General features: G+C 36.6%; 1 protein-coding gene across 4 annotated transcripts in view; it reads left to right on the top strand.

The window, feature by feature from the left end:
* The window catches only part of LOC125657049 (general transcription factor 3C polypeptide 1-like), a 172,641-nt gene that overhangs the window by 81,195 nt on the left and 65,789 nt on the right, over positions 1-25,657 (top strand). For 2 of the 4 annotated variants that reach the window (XM_056145469.1, XM_056145468.1), the window contains exons 28-39: positions 73-177; positions 5,035-5,148; positions 6,730-6,827; positions 7,196-7,358; positions 7,878-8,012; positions 8,239-8,297; positions 9,298-9,469; positions 11,937-12,090; positions 12,275-12,747; positions 13,302-13,418; positions 17,408-17,470; positions 23,032-23,088. In XM_056145469.1, coding sequence (XP_056001444.1) covers positions 73-177; positions 5,035-5,148; positions 6,730-6,827; positions 7,196-7,358; positions 7,878-8,012; positions 8,239-8,297; positions 9,298-9,469; positions 11,937-12,090; positions 12,275-12,747; positions 13,302-13,418; positions 17,408-17,470; positions 23,032-23,088 — 1,710 coding nt within the window. The remainder of the gene's footprint in view (positions 1-72; positions 178-5,034; positions 5,149-6,729; positions 6,828-7,195; positions 7,359-7,877; positions 8,013-8,238; positions 8,298-9,297; positions 9,470-11,936; positions 12,091-12,274; positions 12,748-13,301; positions 13,419-17,407; positions 17,471-23,031; positions 23,089-25,657) is intronic. The other 2 variants (XM_056145465.1, XM_056145467.1) reach the window with 1 other exon arrangement.

Below are 25,657 nucleotides of genomic sequence, written 5' to 3'. Positions count from 1 at the left end.
GACTTGAGTCTTTGATTAGATAATAGTTTATGTTTTTGTGGTGACCACTACATAGCATTGACCTCGTTTCAGTTGTTGACCAGTAAGATAGCCACCCTGGTGATGGACAGGAAGAGGCGGGGCGTACTCATTCCTTGGTCCTGTATTCGAGACGTGCTGTATCGTTACGCCCCCAAGGTAAGAAATGCACTTACTTCCACCTGTCAGTGCTATATATAATTATGTTTGAAATTTACTGCAGGTATAACATCCAACAGGAAGTGATGAATTTTGCTCAGGATTTTTGATGTTTGTCAAAATGAAGAAAGCAGCATTTGAGCATATAGTGAAATGAAACTATGATAATCCTTGTATGTGTAGTACATTGTATCATGTGATGATGTTACTTGTATGTGTTCAGTGTCATGTGATGATATTACTTGTATGTGTTCAGTGTCATGTGATGATATTACTTGTATGTGTTCAGTGTCATGTGATGATATTACTTGTATGTGTAGTATCATGTGATGATATTACTTGTAGGTGTTCAGTGTCATGTGATGATATTACTTGTAGGTGTAGTGTCATGTGATGATATTACTTGTATGTGTTCAGTGTCATGTGATGATGTTACTTGTATGTGTTCAGTGTCATGTGATGATATTACTTGTATGTGTTCAGTGTCATGTGATGATGTTACTTGTATGTGTTCAGTGTCATGTGATGATATTACTTGTAGGTGTTCAGTGTCATGTGATGATATTACTTGTATGTGTTCAGTGTCATGTGATGATATTACTTGTATGTGTAGTGTCATGTGATGATATTACTTGTATGTGTTCAGTGTCATGTGATGATATTACTTGTATGTGTAGTATCATGTGATGATATTACTTGTATGTGTTCAGTGTCATGTGATGATATTACTTGTATGTGTTCAGTGTCATGTGATGATATTACTTGTAGGTGTTCAGTGTCATGTGATGATATTACTTGTATGTGTAGTACATTGTATCATGTGATGATATTACTTGTAGGTGTTCAGTGTCATGTGATGATGTTACTTGTATGTGTTCAGTATCATGTGATGATATTACTTGTAGGTGTTCAGTGTCATGTGATGATATTACTTGTATGTGTAGTGTCATGTGATGATATTACTTGTATGTGTAGTGTCATGTGATGATATTACTTGTATGTGTAGTATCATGTGATGATATTACTTGTATGTGTAGTGTCATGTGATGATATTACTTGTATGTGTTCAGTATCATGTGATGATATTACTTGTAGGTGTTCAGTATCATGTGATGATATTACTTGTATGTGTTCAGTGTCACGTGATGATATTACTTGTATGTGTAGTATCATGTGATGATATTACTTGTATGTGTAGTGTCATGTGATGATATTACTTGTATGTGTTCAGTGTCATGTGATGATATTACTTGTATGTGTAGTATCATGTGATGATATTACTTGTATGTGTTCAGTGTCATGTGATGATATTACTTGTATGTGTAGTGTCATGTGATGATATTACTTGTATGTGTAGTGTCATGTGATGATATTACTTGTATGTGTAGTATCATGTGATGATATTACTTGTATGTGTAGTATCATGTGATGATATTACTTGTAGGTGTTCAGTGTCATGTGATGATATTACTTGTATGTGTTCAGTGTCATGTGATGATATTACTTGTATGTGTTCAGTGTCATGTGATGATATTACTTGTATGTGTAGTGTCATGTGATGATATTACTTGTATGTGTTCAGTATCATGTGATGATATTACTTGTATGTGTTCAGTGTCATGTGATGATATTACTTGTATGTGTAGTGTCATGTGATGATATTACTTGTATGTGTTCAGTGTCATGTGATGATATTACTTGTATGTGTAGTGTCATGTGATGATATTACTTGTATGTGTTCAGTGTCATGTGATGATATTACTTGTATGTGTTCAGTGTCATGTGATGATATTACTTGTATGTGTAGTACATTGTATCATGTGATGATGTTACTTGTATGTGTAGTATCATGTGATGATATTACTTGTATGTGTAGTGTCATGTGATGATATTACTTGTATGTGTAGTGTCATGTGATGATATTACTTGTATGTGTAGTGTCATGTGATGATATTACTTGTATGTGTTCAGTGTCATGTGATGATATTACTTGTATGTGTTCAGTGTCATGTGATGATATTACTTGTATGTGTTCAGTGTCATGTGATGATATTACTTGTATGTGTTCAGTGTCATGTGATGATATTACTTGTAGGTGTTCAGTGTCATGTGATGATATTACTTGTATGTGTAGTGTCATGTGATGATATTACTTGTATGTGTAGTATCATGTGATGATATTACTTGTATGTGTAGTGTCATGTGATGATATTACTTGTATGTGTTCAGTGTCATGTGATGATATTACTTGTATGTGTTCAGTGTCATGTGATGATGTTACTTGTAGGTGTTCAGTGTCATGTGATGATGTTACTTGTATGTGTTCAGTGTCATGTGATGATGTTACTTGTATGTGTTCAGTGTCATGTGATGATATTACTTGTATGTGTAGTGTCATGTGATGATATTACTTGTATGTGTAGTATCATGTGATGATATTACTTGTATGTGTAGTATCATGTGATGATATTACTTGTAGGTGTTCAGTGTCATGTGATGATATTACTTGTATGTGTTCAGTGTCATGTGATGATATTACTTGTATGTGTTCAGTGTCATGTGATGATATTACTTGTATGTGTAGTGTCATGTGATGATATTACTTGTATGTGTTCAGTATCATGTGATGATATTACTTGTATGTGTTCAGTGTCATGTGATGATATTACTTGTATGTGTAGTATCATGTGATGATATTACTTGTATGTGTTCAGTGTCATGTGATGATATTACTTGTATGTGTTCAGTGTCATGTGATGATGTTACTTGTAGGTGTTCAGTGTCATGTGATGATGTTACTTGTATGTGTTCAGTGTCATGTGATGATGTTACTTGTAGGTGTTCAGTGTCATGTGATGATATTACTTGTATGTGTTCAGTGTCATATGATGATATTACTTGTAGGTGTTCAGTGTCATGTGATGATATTACTTGTATGTGTTCAGTGTCATGTGATGATATTACTTGTATGTGTTCAGTGTCATGTGATGATATTACTTGTATGTGTAGTGTCATGTGATGATATTACTTGTATGTGTAGTGTCATGTGATGATATTACTTGTATGTGTTCAGTGTCATGTGATGATATTACTTGTATGTGTTCAGTGTCATGTGATGATGTTACTTGTAGGTGTTCAGTGTCATGTGATGATATTACTTGTATGTGTAGTGTCATGTGATGATATTACTTGTATGTGTAGTGTCATGTGATGATATTACTTGTATGTGTAGTGTCATGTGATGATATTACTTGTATGTGTAGTATCATGTGATGATATTACTTGTATGTGTTCAGTGTCATGTGATGATATTACTTGTATGTGTTCAGTGTCATGTGATGATATTACTTGTATGTGTTCAGTGTCATGTGATGATATTACTTGTATGTGTTCAGTGTCATGTGATGATATTACTTGTATGTGTAGTGTCATGTGATGATATTACTTGTATGTGTTCAGTATCATGTGATGATATTACTTGTATGTGTTCAGTGTCATGTGATGATATTACTTGTATGTGTAGTATCATGTGATGATATTACTTGTATGTGTTCAGTGTCATGTGATGATATTACTTGTATGTGTTCAGTGTCATGTGATGATGTTACTTGTAGGTGTTCAGTGTCATGTGATGATGTTACTTGTATGTGTTCAGTGTCATGTGATGATGTTACTTGTATGTGTTCAGTGTCATGTGATGATATTACTTGTATGTGTAGTGTCATGTGATGATATTACTTGTATGTGTAGTGTCATGTGATGATATTACTTGTATGTGTTCAGTGTCATGTGATGATATTACTTGTATGTGTTCAGTGTCATGTGATGATGTTACTTGTATGTGTAGTGTCATGTGATGATATTACTTGTATGTGTAGTATCATGTGATGATATTACTTGTATGTGTAGTGTCATGTGATGATATTACTTGTATGTGTAGTATCATGTGATGATATTACTTGTAGGTGTTCAGTGTCATGTGATGATATTACTTGTATGTGTTCAGTGTCATGTGATGATATTACTTGTATGTGTTCAGTGTCATGTGATGATATTACTTGTATGTGTTCAGTATCATGTGATGATATTACTTGTATGTGTTCAGTGTCATGTGATGATATTACTTGTATGTGTTCAGTGTCATGTGATGATATTACTTGTATGTGTAGTGTCATGTGATGATATTACTTGTATGTGTAGTGTCATGTGATGATATTACTTGTATGTGTAGTGTCATGTGATGATATTACTTGTATGTGTTCAGTGTCATGTGATGATATTACTTGTATGTGTAGTATCATGTGATGATATTACTTGTAGGTGTTCAGTGTCATGTGATGATATTACTTGTATGTGTTCAGTGTCATGTGATGATATTACTTGTATGTGTTCAGTGTCATGTGATGATATTACTTGTAGGTGTTCAGTGTCATGTGATGATATTACTTGTATGTGTAGTGTCATGTGATGATATTACTTGTGTGTGTTCAGTGTCATGTGATGATATTACTTGTATGTGTAGTACATTGTATCATGTGATGATATTACTTGTAGGTGTTCAGTGTCATGTGATGATATTACTTGTAGGTGTTCAGTGTCATGTGATGATATTACTTGTAGGTGTTTAGTGTCATGTGATGATATTACTTGTATGTGTAGTGTCATGTGATGATATTACTTGTATGTGTTCAGTGTCATGACAATACTAGATTTAAATATCACTTTAAAGAAATTATTCAGCTCTTTAGAAAGTAGAAGTGGGAATTTGATACATCATATTGAGTTCATGATGTTGTGATGTTAAATTACTAAATGAGACATGGAAGCTTTGTATCATTGTGTGACATAACTTTACAGGTTTCTGTGGACAAGACCTCCTGTGCCTGTCAGAGAAGAGTAACTCACTCACTAAAGAACCCGACCACCAAACAGAACCTGATGGTCTACCTCTCAGAAGCCATGCAGGATCCAGTAAGTCTCGTACCTCTCAGAGGCCATGCAGGATCCAGTAAGTCTCAGTACCTCTCAGAGGCCATGCAGGATCCAGTAAGTCTCGGTACCTCTCAGAGGCCATGCAGGATCCGGTAAGACTCGGTACCTCACAGAGGCCATACAGGATCCGGTAAGTCTCGGTACCTCTCAGAGGCCATGCAGGATCCAGTAAGTCTCGGTACCTCTCAGAGGCCATGCAGGATCCAGTAAGTCTCGGTACCTCTCAGAGGCCATGCAGGATCCAGTAAGTCTCGGTACCTCTCAGAGGCCATGCAGGATCCAGTAAGTCTCGGTACCTCTCAGAGGCCATGCAGGATCCGGTAAGACTCGGTACCTCACAGAAACCATGCAGGATCCAGTAAGTCTCGGTACCTCTCAGAGGCCATGCAGGATCCAGTAAGTCTCAGTACCTCTCAGAGGCCATGCAGGATCTGGTAAGACTCGGTACCTCTCAGGGGCCATGCAGGATCCAGTAAGTCTCGGTACCTCTCAGAAACCATGCAGGATCCGGTAAGTCTCGGTACCTCACAGAGGCCATGCAGGATCTGGTAAGACTCGGTACCTCTCAGAGGCCATGTAGGATCTGGTAAGACTTCGTACCTCTCAGAGGCCATGCAGGATCCGGTAAGACTCGGTACCTCACAGAGGCCATACAGGATCTGGTAAGACTCGGTACCTCTCAGAGGCCATACAGGATCCGGTAAGACTTGGTACCTCTCAGAGGCCATGCAGGACCCGGTAAGTCTTGGTACCTCTCAGAGGCCATGCAGGATCCGGTAAGACTCGGTACCTCACAGAGGCCATACAGGATCCGGTAAGTCTTGGTACCTCTCAGAGGCCATGCAGGATCTGGTAAGGACTAGAGTCCAAAACAATGAAGTCCTGAGGTTTTATTCGCCGAAGTGTTAATTGTAAATCAATTTGACATTTGATATTCCTCTCAGATACTATACATTACACAAGTCCTTGTTTTTAATTATGTGAGTTTGGTTTATTCTAAGAGGCAGGCTTGTTTATAGGCAAGAAATGCACTGTGTTTGACGATAAGTTTGAATTTCTGTAATGTAATTGTCACATGAAGTCTGTCAACACAGCAAGATTGAAAACTATACAGCATAATAATGAATTGGATTTAATTATTTCACACAATGGTACAGTGTATACGTGCCTTATCTAAAATCTCATCACTGAAGGTTCACCAGAGTGAAACCTGTGTCGCAGGACGTGCTCGGGGAGCAAAAGTCTGTGTTGGTGTATACAGGGTGTTGGATTGCTCTGCATAAAGAGAGAAAAATAATTCCAAATGAAAAAAGGGTCAGAATTCACAATGTAATGAACTACACAGGTGTCTGAAAGGACAGGTTTAGCTGTAGAGTTTTTATTTATTTGAGCAGTCAAAATTTGAGTAAAATCTCAGACTTAAGTCCAAGTTTTGACTTTTCTTTTGAGAAATCCAGGCCTGAAGTTGTGTGTTTCTGAGGAACAGGATGGAGACAGCGCCATTACTTTTCATTCCTTACTCTTAAGTATGTCCTTAAATCTGGACTCTCTGTTTTTCAGTTTGTTAAGAAGTTCTCTGAGAAGCAATACCTGCAGGCCTCGGAGCACGCCGTCAAGGAATTTCATGTTCTAGTAGAGTATCTCATCAATAAATTCTCGTAAGTTACTGTCGACGAATTTACAATAATGATCTTATGATCTTCAGTGTTAATCGTATCCATCTTCACAAATTACCTTTCCTGATTGAAGTTTGTCTGTTTGATTCGGCTTTCATTTGTCACATTATCAAATTACCCAACATGACTAGGCTACTTTCAACAAGACTTCTGACATTCTTCTTGTTAAGAGATTTAACTTTTCTGTCCAAGGGGGGTAATGCAGCTAAATATAAGGTCACACTTAGGGTTACAAGATTTTAAGAGTCCTATCTCTGAGAGAGAAAAACAAGGTGACTCAGGTGAGTGTTGTGGTCTCTGGGCCTCTTGTAATTGTATTTTAAGACAACTTTCTTGTTGTTCTTATGTAGAAAAGTGAAAGTTAAGAAGACTTACATACCAGCCTCGCTGTCACGCCTAAATGATTATGACATCACCTGTGGGACACAGTTCAATCTGAAAAAGACAGCCACCCCCAAGGAACCCACCAGCCGCCCCCAGATCTTGGAGTATGTTCTCAAGGAGATTTTACATGTAAGTAGACAGCTGTCCCCAGATCCTGGGGTTTGTCCTCAGGGAGGTTTCATACACTAGTAAACACATACATCTCCTAGAATCACATATTCCTGTTTTGTCAAATCTGCCTGGTTAAAAAAAAAAGGGTCGATTTTTGACACGACCCCCTTGCATATTATGTAAACACTACAATCCTAGGCGTACTTGTTTTATTGTAATGAATAAACATCCCAACCTGATCAAAGATTCTTCTGAAATATGTCCTCAATGTTTGTATATGAAAATGAAATTGTGCAGCCAGGATATTTCTGTTGGCTGATTATCATGCATATCTTGATTACTATATTTGTGAAGTGTCTTTTCATCCATGAGGTACATGTACTGTGTGTAATCTTCATTGTAATTATGGGGTGATGTGTGTGTGTGTTTGTGGGTAGTATGGTTGTGTGTGTATGAAATATCACTACTGTTATGGTAGTGCAGTATATTGATCTATAAAGGTTCCACATTTAAGAATTATCTTATCTTTATAAACAGAGTTATGTGTCCAGTGCTTCGGACAAACAGGGCCGCAGCCACCAGATGTTTAGACTTTTAAGTCAGTACCCAGACAGCATCTTAGATAGTGCCATAGAGGGGCTGAGGATGGACGGTCTCATCGTGAAAAACAAGGTCAGTAGGTCAGATGAAAAGGCAGTGTTATAGAGAGTCTGAGAATGGACCATCTCATTGTCAGTAACAAAGTTAATTGTATTGTGTAGCTTACCATTTCAAAAAATCATAGAAACAACCCAGAACTGAATACTGTTTAGAGAAAGCATGCGTTTACAGGGTTAAAATGTGGATGTGAACTTATGTGAATATTTTGTTTTTTTATATCTCCACATTTTCTTTATAGAAGAAAGATGGCAGCAAATTCATCGATTCTGGAATAAAGAACATCAAATTGGCACAGAGGTACTATTGCATGCCAAATGTCTCAGTGTGTCATTACGTTAGTAAATGTCTCAACGTGTCATTACTTAGAAATCATTAAGTAATTTTCACACAGTGTCATGTTGAGCAGTTGTTTGCCTTTTAGGATCAGTCATGTCTTAGGTTTGATGCAGAGCTGGGATAAAAACACTGAACCCAAGCCTTCATCTCTGTTGTGAAGCGAAGGTTGTATACTGTGATAATGAAACCTGCATTTCATTTACTATGTAGCAGGAAAGTCACAGGTCTTTTGGATTTGACCTTGAAAATAAGGCCCCATGTCACGTTGGGCAGGAATCTTCTCTGCTCCAACCTTGATTGCAATGCATGGGTGAAAATGTAGGCACTTCATCTGAAACTGTCGATATCTGATAGGTTAATATGTAGGCTCTTCATCTGAAACTGTCGATATCTGATAGGTTAATATGTAGGCTCTTCATCTGAAACTGTCGATATCTGATAGGTTAATATGTAGGCACTTCATTTGAAACTGTCGATATCTGATGGGTTAATATGTAGGCACTTCATCTGAAACTGTCGATATCTGATAGGTTAATATGTAGGCACTTCATCTGAAACTGTCGATATCTGATAGGTTAATATGTAGGCACTTCATCTGAAACTGTCGATATCTGATAGGTTAATATGTAGGCACTTCATCTGAAACTGTCGATATCTGATAGGTTAATATGTAGGCACTTCATCTGAAACTGTCGATATCTGATAGGTTAATATGTAGGCACTTCATCTGAAACTGTCGATATCTGACAGGTTAATATGTAGGCACTTCATCTGAAACTGTCGATATCTGATAGGTTAATATGTAGGCACTTCATTTGAAAATGTCAATATCTGATAGGTTAAAATGTAGGCACTTCACCTAAAACTGTTGATACCTGAGGGGAAAATTCTTGAATACAAAGACAACAAATGTTATAAAACAAACAGAATCACTGTACCTGGACATTTTCTTGTTTTATAGATACCACTACAGATTTCATTCACGATATCCCACCTCCATATTTGGCAACTGTCTAAATACCATCAAGGACTTTCAAAGGTCGTGTAAAGACAGTTTCACTAAAATGGAGATCAGAGACATGCAGAGTGGAGGCCTGTGTTCCTCCCTAGTACTGCTGCTTCTCAACAGACAGGTAAGACTCAGACAAATTAATATACCCCACACAATGAGACAGGCGAGATTCAGACAAATTATTATACCCCATACAATGAGACAGGTAAGACTCAGACAAATTATTATACCCCATACAATGAGACAGCTAAGACTCGGACAAATTATTATACCCCACACAATGAGACAGGTAAGACTTGGACAAATTATTATACCCCACACAATGAGACAGGTAAGACTTGGACAAATTATTATACCCCACACAATGAGACAGGCGAGATTCAGACAAATTATTATACCCCACACAATGAGACAGGTAAGACTCGGACAAATTATTATACCCCACACAATGAGACAGGCGAGATTCAGACAAATTATTATACACCACACAATGAGACAGGTGAGATTCAGACAAATTATTATACCCCACACAATGAGACAGGTGAGATTCAGACAAATTATTATACCCCACACAATGAAACAGGTGAGATTCAGACAAATTATTATACCCCACACAATGAGACAGGTGAGATTCAGACAAATTATTATACACCACACAATGAGACAGGTAAGACTCGGACAAATTATTATACCCCACACAATGAGACAGCTAAGACTCGGACAAATTATTATACCCCACACAATGAGACAGGTAAGACTTGGACAAATTATTATACCCCACACAATGAGACAGGTAAGACTTGGACAAATTATTATACCCCACACAATGAGACAGGCGAGATTCAGACAAATTATTATACCCCACACAATGAGACAGGTAAGACTCGGACAAATTATTATACCCCACACAATGAGACAGGCGAGATTCAGACAAATTATTATACACCACACAATGAGACAGGTGAGATTCAGACAAATTATTATACCCCACACAATGAGACAGGTGAGATTCAGACAAATTATTATACCCCACACAATGAGACAGGTGAGATTCAGACAAATTATTATACCCCACACAATGAGACAGGTGAGATTCAGACAAATTATTATATACCACACAATGAGACAGGTAAGACTCGGACAAATTATTATACCCCACACAATGAGACAGGCGAGATTCAGACAAATTAATATACCCCACACAATGAGACAGGCGAGATTCAGACGTCAAATTATTATACCCCACACAATGAGACAGGTAAGACTCAGACAAATTATTATACCCCATACAATGAGACAGGTAAGACTCGGACAAATTATTATACACCACACAATGAGACAGGCGAGATTCAGACGTCAAATTATTATACCCCATACAATGAGACAGGTAAGACTCAGACAAATTATTATACTCCACACAATGAGACAGGTAAGATTCAGACAAATTATTATACCCCACACAATGAGACAGGTGAGATTCAGACAAATTATTATACCCCACACAATGAGTTTCAGAGTGTATTTAATTTGTATTCAACTTGTCAGTCCATCCATCCTGTTCTTGTCAGCACAACTGAGCAGAATTTTATGAAACTTTGTAGTTAATAAGGACATACTATGTAAATAGGAAATTCTGATTTGATTTTTCTTCTGGGAGTTATGCCCCTTTTGAACTCAAAGGTTTGGTCAAAATTAGATATACTATTTAAACAGTTTGTCTATGCACAACTCTTCTGAGGCCACTGAATAGAATTTCATGTGTAGATATGCATATTCACAGTGATTTCTGATTTGATTTTTTTGTCTGGGAGTTATGCCCACGTATATCGCAGATTTTTCTAAAAAGTATTGTTTGAAATATCATTGCCTCATTTTTTGGAACACTTACTTTTAAGGAGGTGCTCTACATCGTCATAATGGCTGACTTCCTTTTAAAACATGGATGAAAATATAAATATCAGCAACATTTTTCTATTGATTTCAAAGTTCTTCACCTAGCTGAGTAGCCTAGTAGGTTAGGACGTCGACTGCTGAACTGTAGATCACGGATTCAAATACACCAGGGACTTTAATTTTTTTTTAGATTGCTTTCTATTGAAACTGCATTTTTTGACTAAATAAAGTGAATATGAAAGTTTTCAATTTCAAAATTTTGTTGTACATATCCTCTACTTTTCATCCATATCAAATTTCTCTGGTGCAACATACTTCCTTAACAAGTATATCATTTATATGTCAAATAGAAATTTTGGAGCTTTCATATTTGGCGAATTTTCCACATCTGCCAAAATGCCAAAAAGTTTTAGCATGCCAACATTAGCTGACATATGCCAGACAATTATCACATTATCTGATATTGCAGTTACTTTTAAATTTAAAAAAAATTGTTTATATCAATAGCAATATGCCATAACTTGAGTGTATATGTGGGGGGGGGGGGGGGGGGATTGTTTTTGTGTAGTCATGAATTTGTTTTACACAAGTGATTTTACAAATGTAAGCTTCATGCATATGGAACACTTTAAATGTCACTAGGAACTGTTTGCAATGTAGACGTCATCAGGACTGAATTAGGGTGTCTTTTTCAGGTGACCATTGATGTGGAGATCCCCCCAGATATTGTTATTCTGGACCCGCAGGCCAGGCATGGTAGGGGATACAACCCTCAGATGTCTCTTGCAAAGAGAGCACGCCTACAGGCAACTCTAGACTCAGACGATGAGGATTATCCATTTGAGCTTGGTAAGGTCATTAGATTGTGTTTTTTTATGTCTCAAAGATCAGGGGCATATTGCTTTTGGTCATTGTGACTGATAGAATTCAATGTTATTCATTAAGGTTAAGGTACAATTTTAATGTCGCTGTACTGTGGGGCATAAAGTTTGATTAATACATATTGCTATTGGTATAATTATGGTTCTTTCAGATCAAAGAGAAATTAGACCATGTGTCATGGAACAGGAAAAGACATGGAAGTCCCAGAAAAAGTTTGACGGCCCCTCACCCTATGTTTACGACGAGGACGGAAAATCCATCCTGCAGTTTACCTCAGACAAGAACTGCACCCTTCGATTTCTGAAGGACCCTAATCTGGAGGAGAGCAAAAAGGGAAAAGACTGGTCAAAAATTACCTCAATGTGTGCCTCCCGGGCTCTCGTTACAATGAGGAGGTCGTGTGCGGAACAGGATCAGAACTTACGGCACTACAACATACAGGACAATTTCCTGATCCAGGCGTGTCAGCTTAAGCTTGGCTTGTCTGAGAGGGGCGGGGCAGAGAGGGGTGGGGCTGAGAGGGCGGGGAAGACCAATGTAGATCTGACTCTGCTGGGCATTCCTTATAGTAAACAGAAGACTACAAAAATAATCAAAAGCTTGCAGAAATTTGTTCCTTTTGAGGTATGTTTGTGTATGAATACTTATAACTTGGACGTGTTGTACACGGATGTGGGTGATGTTGGTAACATTGAATTACACAAAATCTGAAAGATTTTGGAAGAGGGTTTTTCCATATTTAAAGAATAAGTATACATGTGATGCAGTGATATTTCTTAATTCAAAAGAACAATAGCATTGATGTAGTCTAGTTCCGGAATATACAGGCTTTCGTATTTTTCTAGAAACTATAGAAGTCTGCCAAGGTTGTAGATGTTTTGGTATTGTTTTGATATTGATGGTTATGCTGAATAGTTTCATTTTATGTTCTAAATATGTAATTGTCATATATAGGATTTACAATAACCTCATGGGTATGATACAAATTTGTAAACATTATAGTTAATTTCTTCAATATTCAATGCATTGAAGATTTTTTTAAAGAAAGTATATAAAGAATGTAAAATCGTGTATAAAGATAACATTTGTGATCATTTAGAGGAAGTTGTCCCTGTCCTTATGAGAAAGGAGAAGAAAAAAAATCTGTTTGAGCTTGAATTATGATATTTTTATTGCAGCTGGATTTGGAGGAGGTGTGGTCAATGTTGGAACCTGATTTGTTATATTCAGTGAAGAATGTGTACAATGAAATCAACTCTGCAGGGGAAATGGGTCTCTGTCACTTCTATCTCAAGGTAATTATCAGGCACTTCTATCTCAAAGTAATTATCTGTCACTTCTATCTCTCGGTAATTATCAGTCACTTCTATCTCAAGGTAATTATCTGTCACTTCTATCTCAAGGTAATTAATTATCTGTCACATCTATCTCAAGGTAATTATCAGTCACTTCTTTCTCAAAGTAATTAATTATCTGTCACTTCTATCTCAAGGTAATTAATTATCTGTCACTTCTATCTCAAAATGTAATTAATTATCTGTCACTTCTATCTCAAGGTAATTAATTATCTGTCACTTCTATCTCAAGGTAATTAATTATCTGTCACTTCTATCTCAAAATGTAATTAATTATCTGTCACTTCTATCTCAAGGTAATTAATTATCAATCACTTCTATCTCAAGGTAATTATCAGTCACTTCTGTCTCAAGGTAATTATCTGTCACTTCTATCTCAAGGTAATTATTAGTCACTTCTATCTCAAGGTAATTATCTGTCACTTCCATCTCAAAAGGTAATTAATTATCTGTCACTTCTATCTCAAGGTAATTAATTATCTGTCACTTCTATCTCAAGGTAATTAATTATCTGTCACTTCTATCTCAAGGTAATTATCAGTCACTTCTATCTCTCGGTAATTATCTGTCACTTCTATCTCAAGGTAATTAATTATCTGTCACTTCTATCTCAAGGTAATTTTCTGTCACTACTATCTCAAGGTAATTATCAGTCACTTCTATCTCAAGGTAATTATCTGTCGCTTCTATCTCAAGGTAATTATTAGTCACTTCTATCTCAAGGTAATTAATTATCAGTCACTTCTATCTCAAGGTAATTATCAGTCACTTCTATCTCAAGGTAATTAATTACCTGTCACTTCTATCTCAAGGTAATTAATTACCTGTCACTTCTATCTCAAGGTAATTAATTATCAGTCACTTCTATCTCAAGGTAATTAATTATCAGTCACTTTTATCTCAAGGTAATTAATTATCTGTCACTTCTATCTCAAGGTAATTATCTGACACTTCTATCTCAAGGTAATTAATTATCTGTCACTTCTATCTCAAGGTAATTAATTATCTGTCACTTCTATCTCAAAATGTAATTAATTATCAGTCACTTCTATCTCAAGGTAATTATCAGTCACTTCTATCTCAAGGTAATTAATTATCTGTCACTTCTATCTCAAGGTAATTATCAGTCACTTCTATCTCAAGGTAATTATCAGTCACTTCTATCTCAAGGTAATTATCTGTCACTTCTATCTCAAGGTAATTATCTGACACTTCTATCTCAAGGTAATTATCTGTCACTTCTATCTCAAGGTAATTATCTTTTCCCATTATCTCAAGGTAATTATCTCTTCCCAATACATGTATTTCAAAATACTAAATTACTAATCTTGTATCTCAAGGTATTATTCCCATGGGGATTTGGGTTAGAATGGTTCCTCAACACTCCTTGCTTGTCATAAGAGGGTAGTAAATGGTTCGGTCCTTCGGATGAGACCGCAAAAACTGAAGCCCTGTGTCACCGCAGGTGTGGCACGATAAAGATCCCTCCCTGCTTAAAGGCCATAAACGCCGAGCATAAGCCTAAATTTTGCAGCCCTCCACTGGCAAAAGTGATGTCTCCATTTGAGTGAAAAATTCTCGAGTGGGACGTTAAACAATGTAAAGTCAATCAATCATCAAGGTACTAATCTGTCCCTTATATCTCAAGGCAACATGTTTGATATGCATGTCTCTGCTCAAGGTACTAATATGTTCCTTTAAAGGGACTGGTTCACGATTTTTGATAAAAATATTTTTCATTTTTGTTGTTAAAACATTAAAAATATAACTCATTTATTGTTGACAGCCAAAATTTTGACCTTCTGAATACAAGAATAAAAGCAATATTTTAGCCTTAAATCTGTGTTATCTAAACAAAGACTCAAGTCTTTTTATGTAAACAAATAAACAAGTGAAATGTTGATTTTGTAATGTAAAGCATCTTAATTTTGCTTAGTCACAAATTTTAACTTTTAGATGACACATTTTACCCCCAAAATGCTTGAAATGTGAAAGATATAATAAACTTAGATCAATATCCATTTCTTTTGAAAATGTAATCAATAACATACCCCAATCTTTGTTTACAAAACAAATAATTATAACTTTCTAAAATGAGCTTCTGTGATAATGTATAACCTTGATTTTTATGTGAAATCTTTTAAACACATTAGACAGTAGATTTTGATCATTAAAAGTGAAATAGAAAATTTTGGAGAAAATCGTGAACCAGTCCCTTTAATATCAAGATACTTTTCTGTCTCAAGGTACTAATCTGTCGCATTTATCTCAGGATAATGAAAAAAAAATCAGCTGGAAGTATCACATACATGTATGTAAATGTATATGTAAAGTCTGTGTTTTGCAGTGTTTGTATTGTGAAAAATTAAATAAAATATCTTGCTGGAGTTATCTCTCTTTAGGCAGCAGTTACTGTGTGGCACGCTGGTTTTGGCTATATTTAGCTCCAAAACTTCATAGTTATTTCGGATTTCAAACATTTCGGTTGAGTATCACTGAAGAGACATTATTTGTCGAAATGCGCATCTGGTGCATCAAAATTGGTACCGTATAAGTTTTACATTATGACCCCTGAGTCGAGGCTTCTGCTGGTGGACAGTTAGTCCCCGAGGGTCTCTACAGCCCAGTAGCAAAGTACTTCGTTACTAGCTTGAAAATACGGATGTATATTTAATTGCTGTTATGAAATTTAGAAATTCATTTCAAAATTAAGGATTATCTCCCTCATGCATAGCTCTTATCCTTGGACGAATTTGGCTCCACTTTTTTGGCACGCTGGTTTTGGCTATATTTAGCTCCAAAACTTCATAGTTATTTCGGATTTCAAACATTTCGGTTGAGCATCACTGAAGAGACATTATTTGTCGAAATGCGCATCTGGTGCATCAAAATTGGTACCGTATAAGTTTTACACACACACACACACACACACACACACACACACACACACACACACACACACACACACACATATATATGCATTGTACATGTATTAGGCTGTTCTAACAAAGACTTGTTGATTAAGTAACAGCCGTTTTTGTTCTTGGATACCCGATAAAATCGTGATGATGAAATTACATTGTAACACCTGTGTATGAAAAAGGAATAAAGTGCTGTGAAATTTGATACTATCCCCCAATAAGTCTCCAAGTCCTTCTTATGTAGATGAAATCGATAGTGAAACATTAAAGCCAACTCTGTCATGTCTAGATTTAATGGAAATAGACAAATCTACTGTGATTATTTTTCGTGGGATTATAAAAATTTCTCATGAGGGGTCGAAATTATCTGGCGAGGCTAGCCTCAATCCAGAGAGAGAGAGAGAGAGGAGTTGATTTTATAATGGATGACGTCACAATGGAGAACTCTATTTCACACTGGTGGAAATGGAGGGGGAAGGGGGTCATGTGGTGGTTATCAGAAAACTCTATCATATTTATTAGTGGGTAGCAGTTTTCAGATAATGTGAAATGTCTGTGCAATAAGAACAGATATTGGTTTTTAAAAATGTAATGAATAGACTAAACGTATATCTCTTAATTGGAAAGTTGTAGAGGCACATTATATAGGACAGAACATCAAACTTTTCCTTTAAATGTTGAAAATATGTATAACGTTTTAACTTTATAGATTATTCCTCTTCATGTTCTGCCACTGGATTGAAGGTCGGGGAGGGTGGTGGTTCAAATTGGGGGTGGGGTTATCATTGTCCAGCTGTCTGTCTCTTTTGTCTGAATCATTAACCTTGGTCATAACTTTTGAAATATAGAATACTTCATACTGAGCCCACAGGTCATGGTCAAATCCCATTACTTGATTGAGGTCAAGGTCAGTATTAAAATTTCCACACGGGAGGTAGTCATCAGTATTTATTGCCCGGTGTCTGATCGTCATTCCTTTGACAGCTGATTTTATTTATTGAATTTCAGAACTTGGTCAACAACTGGAAATTGTTCAAGTTCTCGGTGGGGCACCTGCTGGACAAAGGGGCGGTAAGTCTAACAAGAGTGTGGTGACATAAAGTTTGTGTTGTAACTGTAATTACTCTTCTACATTGTGAAATATCAAAGATGCTACCTCAGAAATGTTCGCCACAGTGAGAGAAATAAAGGAGATCGTGGAAGATTTGAGGGTCGGTTGGAACAAAGAAAAATGATGATGGCAAATATCAAAAGCATACTCCTCAAATATCGAGTGTTATAAAATGTATTAACATTGCATTGCAGCGTGTAATGTACATACTGTATACTGTAAAATAAACACTGTAACACAGCGTGCAATACACAACGTAAACAGAAGATGATTAAGAATGTAAACAGTGTATAGATGGATGCGTCCATTGGCAGTCATACAGCTTTAGAATCTAGTACATGCATATCGGAACTACTAAATACTACAGGCGATACTCCCTCGTTTTGATTGAGATATTGTCGAATGATTAAACTATTGCGATTCGTTTTACATCTGATATAGAAGAAGAAAATAGATATCATTAGTGGCATAGAAACGTCCAGAATGACGTAGGTTAGTAATTTTTCACACACAACTGGGTTAATGAATCCTCTGTCCCCGCTCTTTAGTTCTGATTGCCTGGTGTAGGTTATTGAAATGCATGAAGTTTAGTTCTCCGCAGACTAGGAAGTTGTGAAATTATATTAGAAATGAAATACTATTCATGTCGGCTGAATGTTGTTAATGTAAGTTCGTTTCTTGAGACATTTTAAAGGACGGGCTTTTCTGTGAACAAGGAAAAAGAACGATGAAATTTACGGAGAGATTGGAATGCTACATGCTCGTCATATTGAAAGAGTACATCGTACTCTAGAAATAGACGCCAAAAATATTCACCGTAATTTGTTTTATAACAGATACCATATGAATATCACATAACTGATCAAATCATAATATAACGGATTCTGAATCAATTAATGGTGGCAGTTGGCGGTATTTCAAATTATAAAAAAAAATATATGTGTTCCAGTGTATATATCATCTATAATTATACGAGAATTTTAAATTATCAGTTATAATTGATGTTTACGAACATATACTTGTAACTTTAGTTTATGATTAATATAAATAAAGAAAACCTGGTCATATTTATGATATTTTTAATTTTTTGTTTTTGATTGGGTAAAAATAAAATTAAAGCAGCAACACAAAAATTCGGAAATCTATTCTCAATATGTGATTTTAAAACAATTAAGAATTTGTCGATTCCACGCATCAGATGTGGCGCCCCCTGTCGGATTTTTTTGGTTGCATTTCTTTACTGTGTATAGATTATAGAGTGAATCCTACCTGTATAAACTGAACACTGGACTGTATGATCTACCGATATTAATTGCAAACCAGCGAGGATTTGTCTCATTATCCGATGTCTTTCAAGAATGATCTGTGTTGTGCTCTTTTAACACCCCGTCTTTAGGATACCGAGACTGGTATCACGCGACACGGGTAAAAAGACAGAACGTATTGATTAAAGGCTTTTTAATGAGCAATGACTGAGGTAAAAATGTACATAAAATTGGATGAAAAATACGCCTTACGTACGGCTGAAATCGGATGAAGAAAAAATTCCATGCGATGCTGTGTAATGATTTATGTTGGAGAGAGAGAATTGTGTGAACGGCTGTTGCTGTAATTTCCGGCACGGCATGGAGAGTCTATGCAGCTATTGTCGCTACAGAAGACGTCCACGGTGTCAGGAATGAGCAACTGTAATAACTCCCCAGCTGGGCAGAGCCTGGAGGGATGTTTCCTGACAATGTCGCTGACATCTTGACGGGATTAGAAGCATTGTTATGACGGGGACAGAGTTTGAATTGCTATACATTCTGTTCTGATAGTGACGGGCAGGGAAGTACGAAATCATAAAGCCCACTTTTTTGTTCTATGCAGCACAGATGTGTTGTTCGATCTGGGTAAATAATTAAATGTTCAGCGGTTTAGGAGAATAGAAACATAGATAAATTATGCCTTTGGTTAAGAACTCGGTACAGTAGAACCGTGGGTTGACCGAAGGGCTCCCAGTGCCGAAACATATTTAGTGATTATTGTTGCACTATCGCCACTTTTTTGCCATATTTTTATGCTTCCTGAAATGCGTATAGTGGCCATCATGTCCGGCATTTTGTCCTTCTGAGTATATACTTCCTAAACCTTTTATCAAAAAATTGATCATAGCTGATCACAAATATTTCTTGGGACAGGGACTTTTGAACCAAGGTCATTTTGGAAAGGTCAAGGTTTGACTTTGTCTCTGGTGAAGCATTGTGGAACCAATTACTGTTAGTTTAGTTCCCCTTTTCTCAAAAAGTCATACATCAAATAAAACGAAAAAAGTGATGTTCCGTAGAACAATATACGGCAAATAACACGAGAAAATGAGTGCCGTTTCGTTGAATAAAATACAGCAAATAAAACGAAAAACAAAGAAACAAAGAAAGAAAAAAAAGAGTGATGTTTCGAAGAAATACTGTTTCGAACTGAAACGCAAAACATTATGTATTGCAGTCGTTATAAAACAATCGCTCTTTGCTGATCTATTTCCCGACAACCCACCTTGCACATATATAATTGGCCCATGTCCTGTTGAACCTAGCCAATGATGCACATTTACCATTACGTTTATTGTAATTAGAGGGGAGAAACCTTGTAACACTTTCAATAAAGTAGACCTTGACACTGTCGATCAGGGGAGTGATAACGTATCGAAAATCCTGATTAGTTCTGGAAATATGACCCATTAAAAATCTTTTTTTCCGGTTTCTATTGATACATGTACCTTGAGGGAAAATGTTTATACGTGGGACAGCTCATTTACACATGTATTATCTGGTGTTCAGAGAACCTAGAATCTGTAGCAGACAATATATACTGTTATCAGACCGGATGCAGACAGACAATATATTAATATCAGACCGGTTATAGAAAGACAATATACTGTTATCAGACCGGATATGGAAATGTAATGTGGATTAAAGTCTGCATAAAAGGACATGTGACTTTAAAAAGCGAATACATTTCTGATAATTTGGTTGAACTCCACGTACTTAATAACATTATGTAATTATTATTCTAAATAGATATGGATTCAGTTACAGTGTCCATAGTCCAGGAGATAAAACTGTTATGATTATACAATACTACGTGTAAACTGTTATGATTATACAATAATACGTGTAAACTGTTATGATTATACAATACTACGTGTAAACTGTTATGATTATACAATAATACGTGTAAGCTGTTATGATTATACAATAATACGTGTAAGCTGTTATGATTGTACAATAATACGTGTAAACTGTTATGATTGTACAATAATACGTGTAAACTGTTATGATTGTACAATAATACGTGTAAACTGTTATAATTATACAATAATAGGTGTAAGCCGTTATGATTATACAATAATACGTGTAAGCGGTATCCGGGGAATTTGGCTAAATGCGGAATTTTATTAAAAACAGTAGCTTGAAGTGTTTGGGCTCTAATTCTGAAGGAAAACCGAGCATTTTGATGTTTTTGTGTTTGACAAATTGTCATTGTTGTCTGCTAAAAAAAATTTATTTAGTAAATACATGTAGATGTAACCATTTTCTTTCACATGAATTGTAATGTAATTGCGTATGGTCTTGAATATAATTATGTATAATAACAAGAGCTAGCAAAGGGTGCAGTGTATACAGCACACCTTTCAACACACGTTTTACGGTTTCGGTCTGGTCTTAATGGGATATGACAACTACGGGGGAGAGAAAGAAGGCATTCCATAAAGGCGACGCTTCCTGAAATCCGTGTAGATATTCAGGTAAGACTACTTTCTTTTATCAGAGTGCAATCTTACACATATTTCAAGGATTTCTATAATGTTATAATTGATTTTCATCTATACGAATCTGTGTCAAACAATATTTACATTTTCAATGTTTTTTACTTTGATGTCTAGGCAAATTTTAGTGATAGGCATTTCTTCACGAACGCGCTGCAGTTGTAAACAATGCGCGTATGAATACAAAATCACTTGATAGACATATTTTAATGACTGGGAATTCTGACAGACATAAAAGTTGATAGCAGATATAAGAAATAGATTTACATTAAGATATGAACCACAATGCCTCATGCTGTTTAATTCTTAGTTCTAAGCCTTATTTCTTTGTTTTAAATTGATGCAAATTCATTGCGATAAATAACCTCTTATGAAGTTTTGAGATGGTTAAACATGACTTTTCTGTCAAACACCCTTGCCCACACGTCATGATTCGGTCACCTTTGCCACACACCTCGCAGCTTCTATGGATTAAACCCGTTGTGTTAGTCACTCTTCGTCACACACTTCGTATCGAGCAGAAGTCATACGTCATCTAATGTCTCTATCTTCGTCACGTACTTCGCATCGAGCATAAGTCATACGTCATCTAATTTCTCTATCTTCGTCACGTACTTCGCATCAATCGGATGTCATGTTTCCTTGTATCACTAGTTGATAATTACTTTCGGTAGAATACCTCCGTTGTTACTATATATAGAATCGTTCTCGATATAATCTGCGAAACAAAACAACTGTAAGTGCTCTGTTACCAGCGGTTAGAACGTTCTCTCTGTGACCGGGAGATTGCGGGTTTGAGTTCCGTTCGTGCCTTGATGACGTCAAACCTCAATCGTAACTACTCGGCTATTTCCGTAACCGCAAACGGTTACGGAAAAGAACGAGCAATTGATCCGATTGGTCAAACCTATGACGTAATTATAAGTAGTGACTGTTCCTTTGCCAAAGGCTCACCATTAAGAAGTTAGTGGATCGTGGCGTTTGAATGAAACATGGAAAACGGGAAGATCCCCTGTCACGGCAGGCATTGTTGCGATGAAGAATCCTCACTGCCTTAAGTGCCATGTATATGGCAACATTGTGGTACTTCGCATACAGCTGGTGATGTCTCAATATGAGTGAAGGATTCTTTAAGGGACGTAGAGCAAATGAACAAAGAAAAGTAGTGCGAGGTTGATATTTCGTCTTTCTGCCACACCCTGTAACTTAGCTGCAAACGACACGTGCACCTTCGAAAAAATTGATCTCGTATTTGCCATTCCCGTGTTCCGACAGATGAAATGTTTAAAATATGATACAAAATGTATAATGATGAAAAGCGAGCTAGAATATTGTAGCAATATTTCCTATAAATGATATTTCAAACTTCTTAGAGTGTTAATCTTATATACATGTTTCAAGTACCCATACAATACGTATGTGATAAATGATATCGTAGGTTTATTCAGATCGGCGTCTGACACTCTGATCATCAGATGCCCCTATGGTGGATGTTTTATTTACTGACGTATGATTCTGTGTGTGCTTTTATTATACCGTATTGAGATGCGATATACTATATCATATAACAGAAAAACACCATATTGAGTGTAAACGAAAGAAAAAAAGAATTGCTGAGGATTTTCAACGTTGGTTAACCCCGGATCTTGCTGTTTATTTAATACAATATTAATCTCAAGAGATTCGGAAATCATCATGCATTCTTTTCCTCGTCAGGTATGGCCAGAATCCTATTGTCTCTATCTCCAACAGAAAGAAAGAGCCGCGCCATAGGTAAGTTTCCTGCTGAAGGCTTTAATCTGTTTAGGTAGAATAGACCACTGTTATTGACGGATAAGAACTGGAAGAGTGAACTTTGAAGAAAGTTTCATTTTTATCTATAAATCAATACAGCTTTACAGCACTGTCACATGATGTACTTTACGAAGCCAAAAGTATTAGATTAAAGAGAGTCAACGAATGTGAAATCCTGATAAAGTGAAAGTCTTGCTATGCATCGCACGGATTAATTATATTTAAGATCATATAAATAAGACAGCGGTGTCATAGATGGTCATTAAAATCCCCCTTTTACGTTGACTTAAGAGAAAGAATCGTGAAATCATAAATAACTGAACGCTAGAGGTCACTGTGTGACCGACCTCTCCACTCATTGAGTCATTTCAGCTTCCGCTGTCTCGGTATTTGATGACAGAGATGGGGGGTATATTGTATGGCTTAGGTGGCGCACTTTGTAAGTTTGCTTGGCAGTAGAAGTTAACGTGTAGTGTGAAATCTGTGATCTGAGTCCTTTTAATTGGCCTTTTTCAGCCCGTCATAAGTACAGACACGGGCTTCAATTCTGAAAGTGTGATGAATCCTGGCAAATTCAAACATGACTAGGGTTTCATAGAGAAGATGGGTTTTTCCCTGACAGATTTGATTAAACTGCGGATGTTTAGCATTTGACATTACAGTAACCTTTCTTCTGATGATATAATATAGAATTACAGGTGTATATGTGAACATATCGTCCATTAATTTGCAAATGACATCATGATCCAGTCATCGACCACGGAATATTACACAAATCTCTAAGTTAAAGTTGTACAAGCGTCTACGTATTTTCTTTTAAATGTTTCATATTACGTGTATGTACACATGTGAAAGGTGAAGATAACGAGCCACAATGAATACCAAATCGAGAACAGGGAAACATCCAAGGGGGTCGAGTGCAAAGGAGCAGTAGAAATCCCCCTTTGACCGGTCACACCCACAGTGAGCCCTATATCTTGATCAGGTACATGGAGTAATCGGTAGTCCAAATCAGTGTGCAAAGAACGGCTTAACAATTGTTTTTAAACAGGTCAGAGAGCATTTGCCCTAATGAAAGGTACTTGCAAATTAGATCATCATAAAGACCATAGAATATAATTTGCAAAATGCTGACTTTTAAACGAGATTGTTAAACCCCCCTGTAGCATCGCCTTCTTTATCAGTAGCTTTCCGCGATTTAAAAATTGATCATACACTGAACACGCTTTCGCGATGTGCTGTTCTAAAACAGATTGCTAAGTTCACGGACTGTCCTTAAAGTTCACATCACTAAACTTTTTAAAATAGTTTTTTTTTTTATCAAAATTAATTCTTTGCAAGTCTAAAATAACTTTAAAGGAAATATTTAGAATTAAATCCGTTTTGTGACTAAATATTGCAATATTTCGGCGAACTAACTTAGAATGAATTGCCATATACATAAGAGACAAAATGCATATGATTGTGTATACTTTGGAAACATGCGAAAAGATTCACAAATTATTACATCAAATTTTCGCGGAGTCTTTGTAATAAATCAGTTTCCTGGCACTTTAACTCCGTGGTTTTAAATACATAGCAAACATAATTTCAGTGTACGGCAGAGGAAGTATCTATTATTTTTCCTTTGATTATATAAAGGGGAGGCACACGCCTGGTGAGTGGACGGTAGTTCTTCATACACATTAGTCTTTTCCATAAATCTTATTAAAAGCGCGTAAAATTTCTCTATAGATCTAGACCGTGTAGAAGTATATAATAAATTTCCATAGAATGTGTTATCCGGAGCAGGAAGAATTTTCTGTCAGCGAAAATATCCAAACGTATCGGAAGTCCAAATGTACATACCCATTCCTTGTATAACAAACAACACCACAGACCTACCGTGTAGTACATTGTATGTACAAACCCGTAGAAACCTCAAGCATTGCAGCTTCGGCGTAATGGTCTGATAAACGCTTTCGATGTCCACACAAATTTCGTCTTCAAACGTGTATGATTTGCACATTACTGAGACGCATTCAGCTGGACTTCTCCAAAATATCGCTGACTTATTATAGACCCGTGACATCAGCAACAAGTGACACATAATTGTCATAAGTGTTTGGGGATTAAACCTGTATGTAAAAAAGTATGGTGTGGTTTGTCCCCTTTTTAATGTAGCTTCTTTGACTTATCACCAACCACTGTAAACACAAACAACTCACTCATCTGTTGACAGCATCAATTTGCTACCGGTAACTGCCAGATTTTTTCAGCCTTTCGGCAACCAGTTAAGACATAATTGATCATTGACGTTGATTTTTAGCTCGCCGGGACGAATGCTCGGGATAGAGATCTTTTGTCATGACCCCGGTGTGGGCGTCACACTTTAAGGGAAAACATTAACCTTGACTATCTTTTAGAACAAGGGGGTATGTTGTTTGGAGACCACTGCCGGTGAAGGGCTGTAAAGGGCTGAAGGCCTATGTTCGTCGCTTTCGGCCTTTGAGCAGGGAGGGATCTTTATCGTGCCACACCTGCTGTGATATGGGGCCTTGGTTTTTGC

The sequence above is a fragment of the Ostrea edulis genome, chromosome 7, assembly GCF_947568905.1.
Source record: "Ostrea edulis chromosome 7, xbOstEdul1.1, whole genome shotgun sequence".
NCBI classification, from domain to species: domain Eukaryota; kingdom Metazoa; phylum Mollusca; class Bivalvia; order Ostreida; family Ostreidae; genus Ostrea; species Ostrea edulis.
The sequence above is the reverse complement of the archived record's forward strand: the minus strand, read 5'-3'. Positions and strand labels throughout refer to the sequence as shown.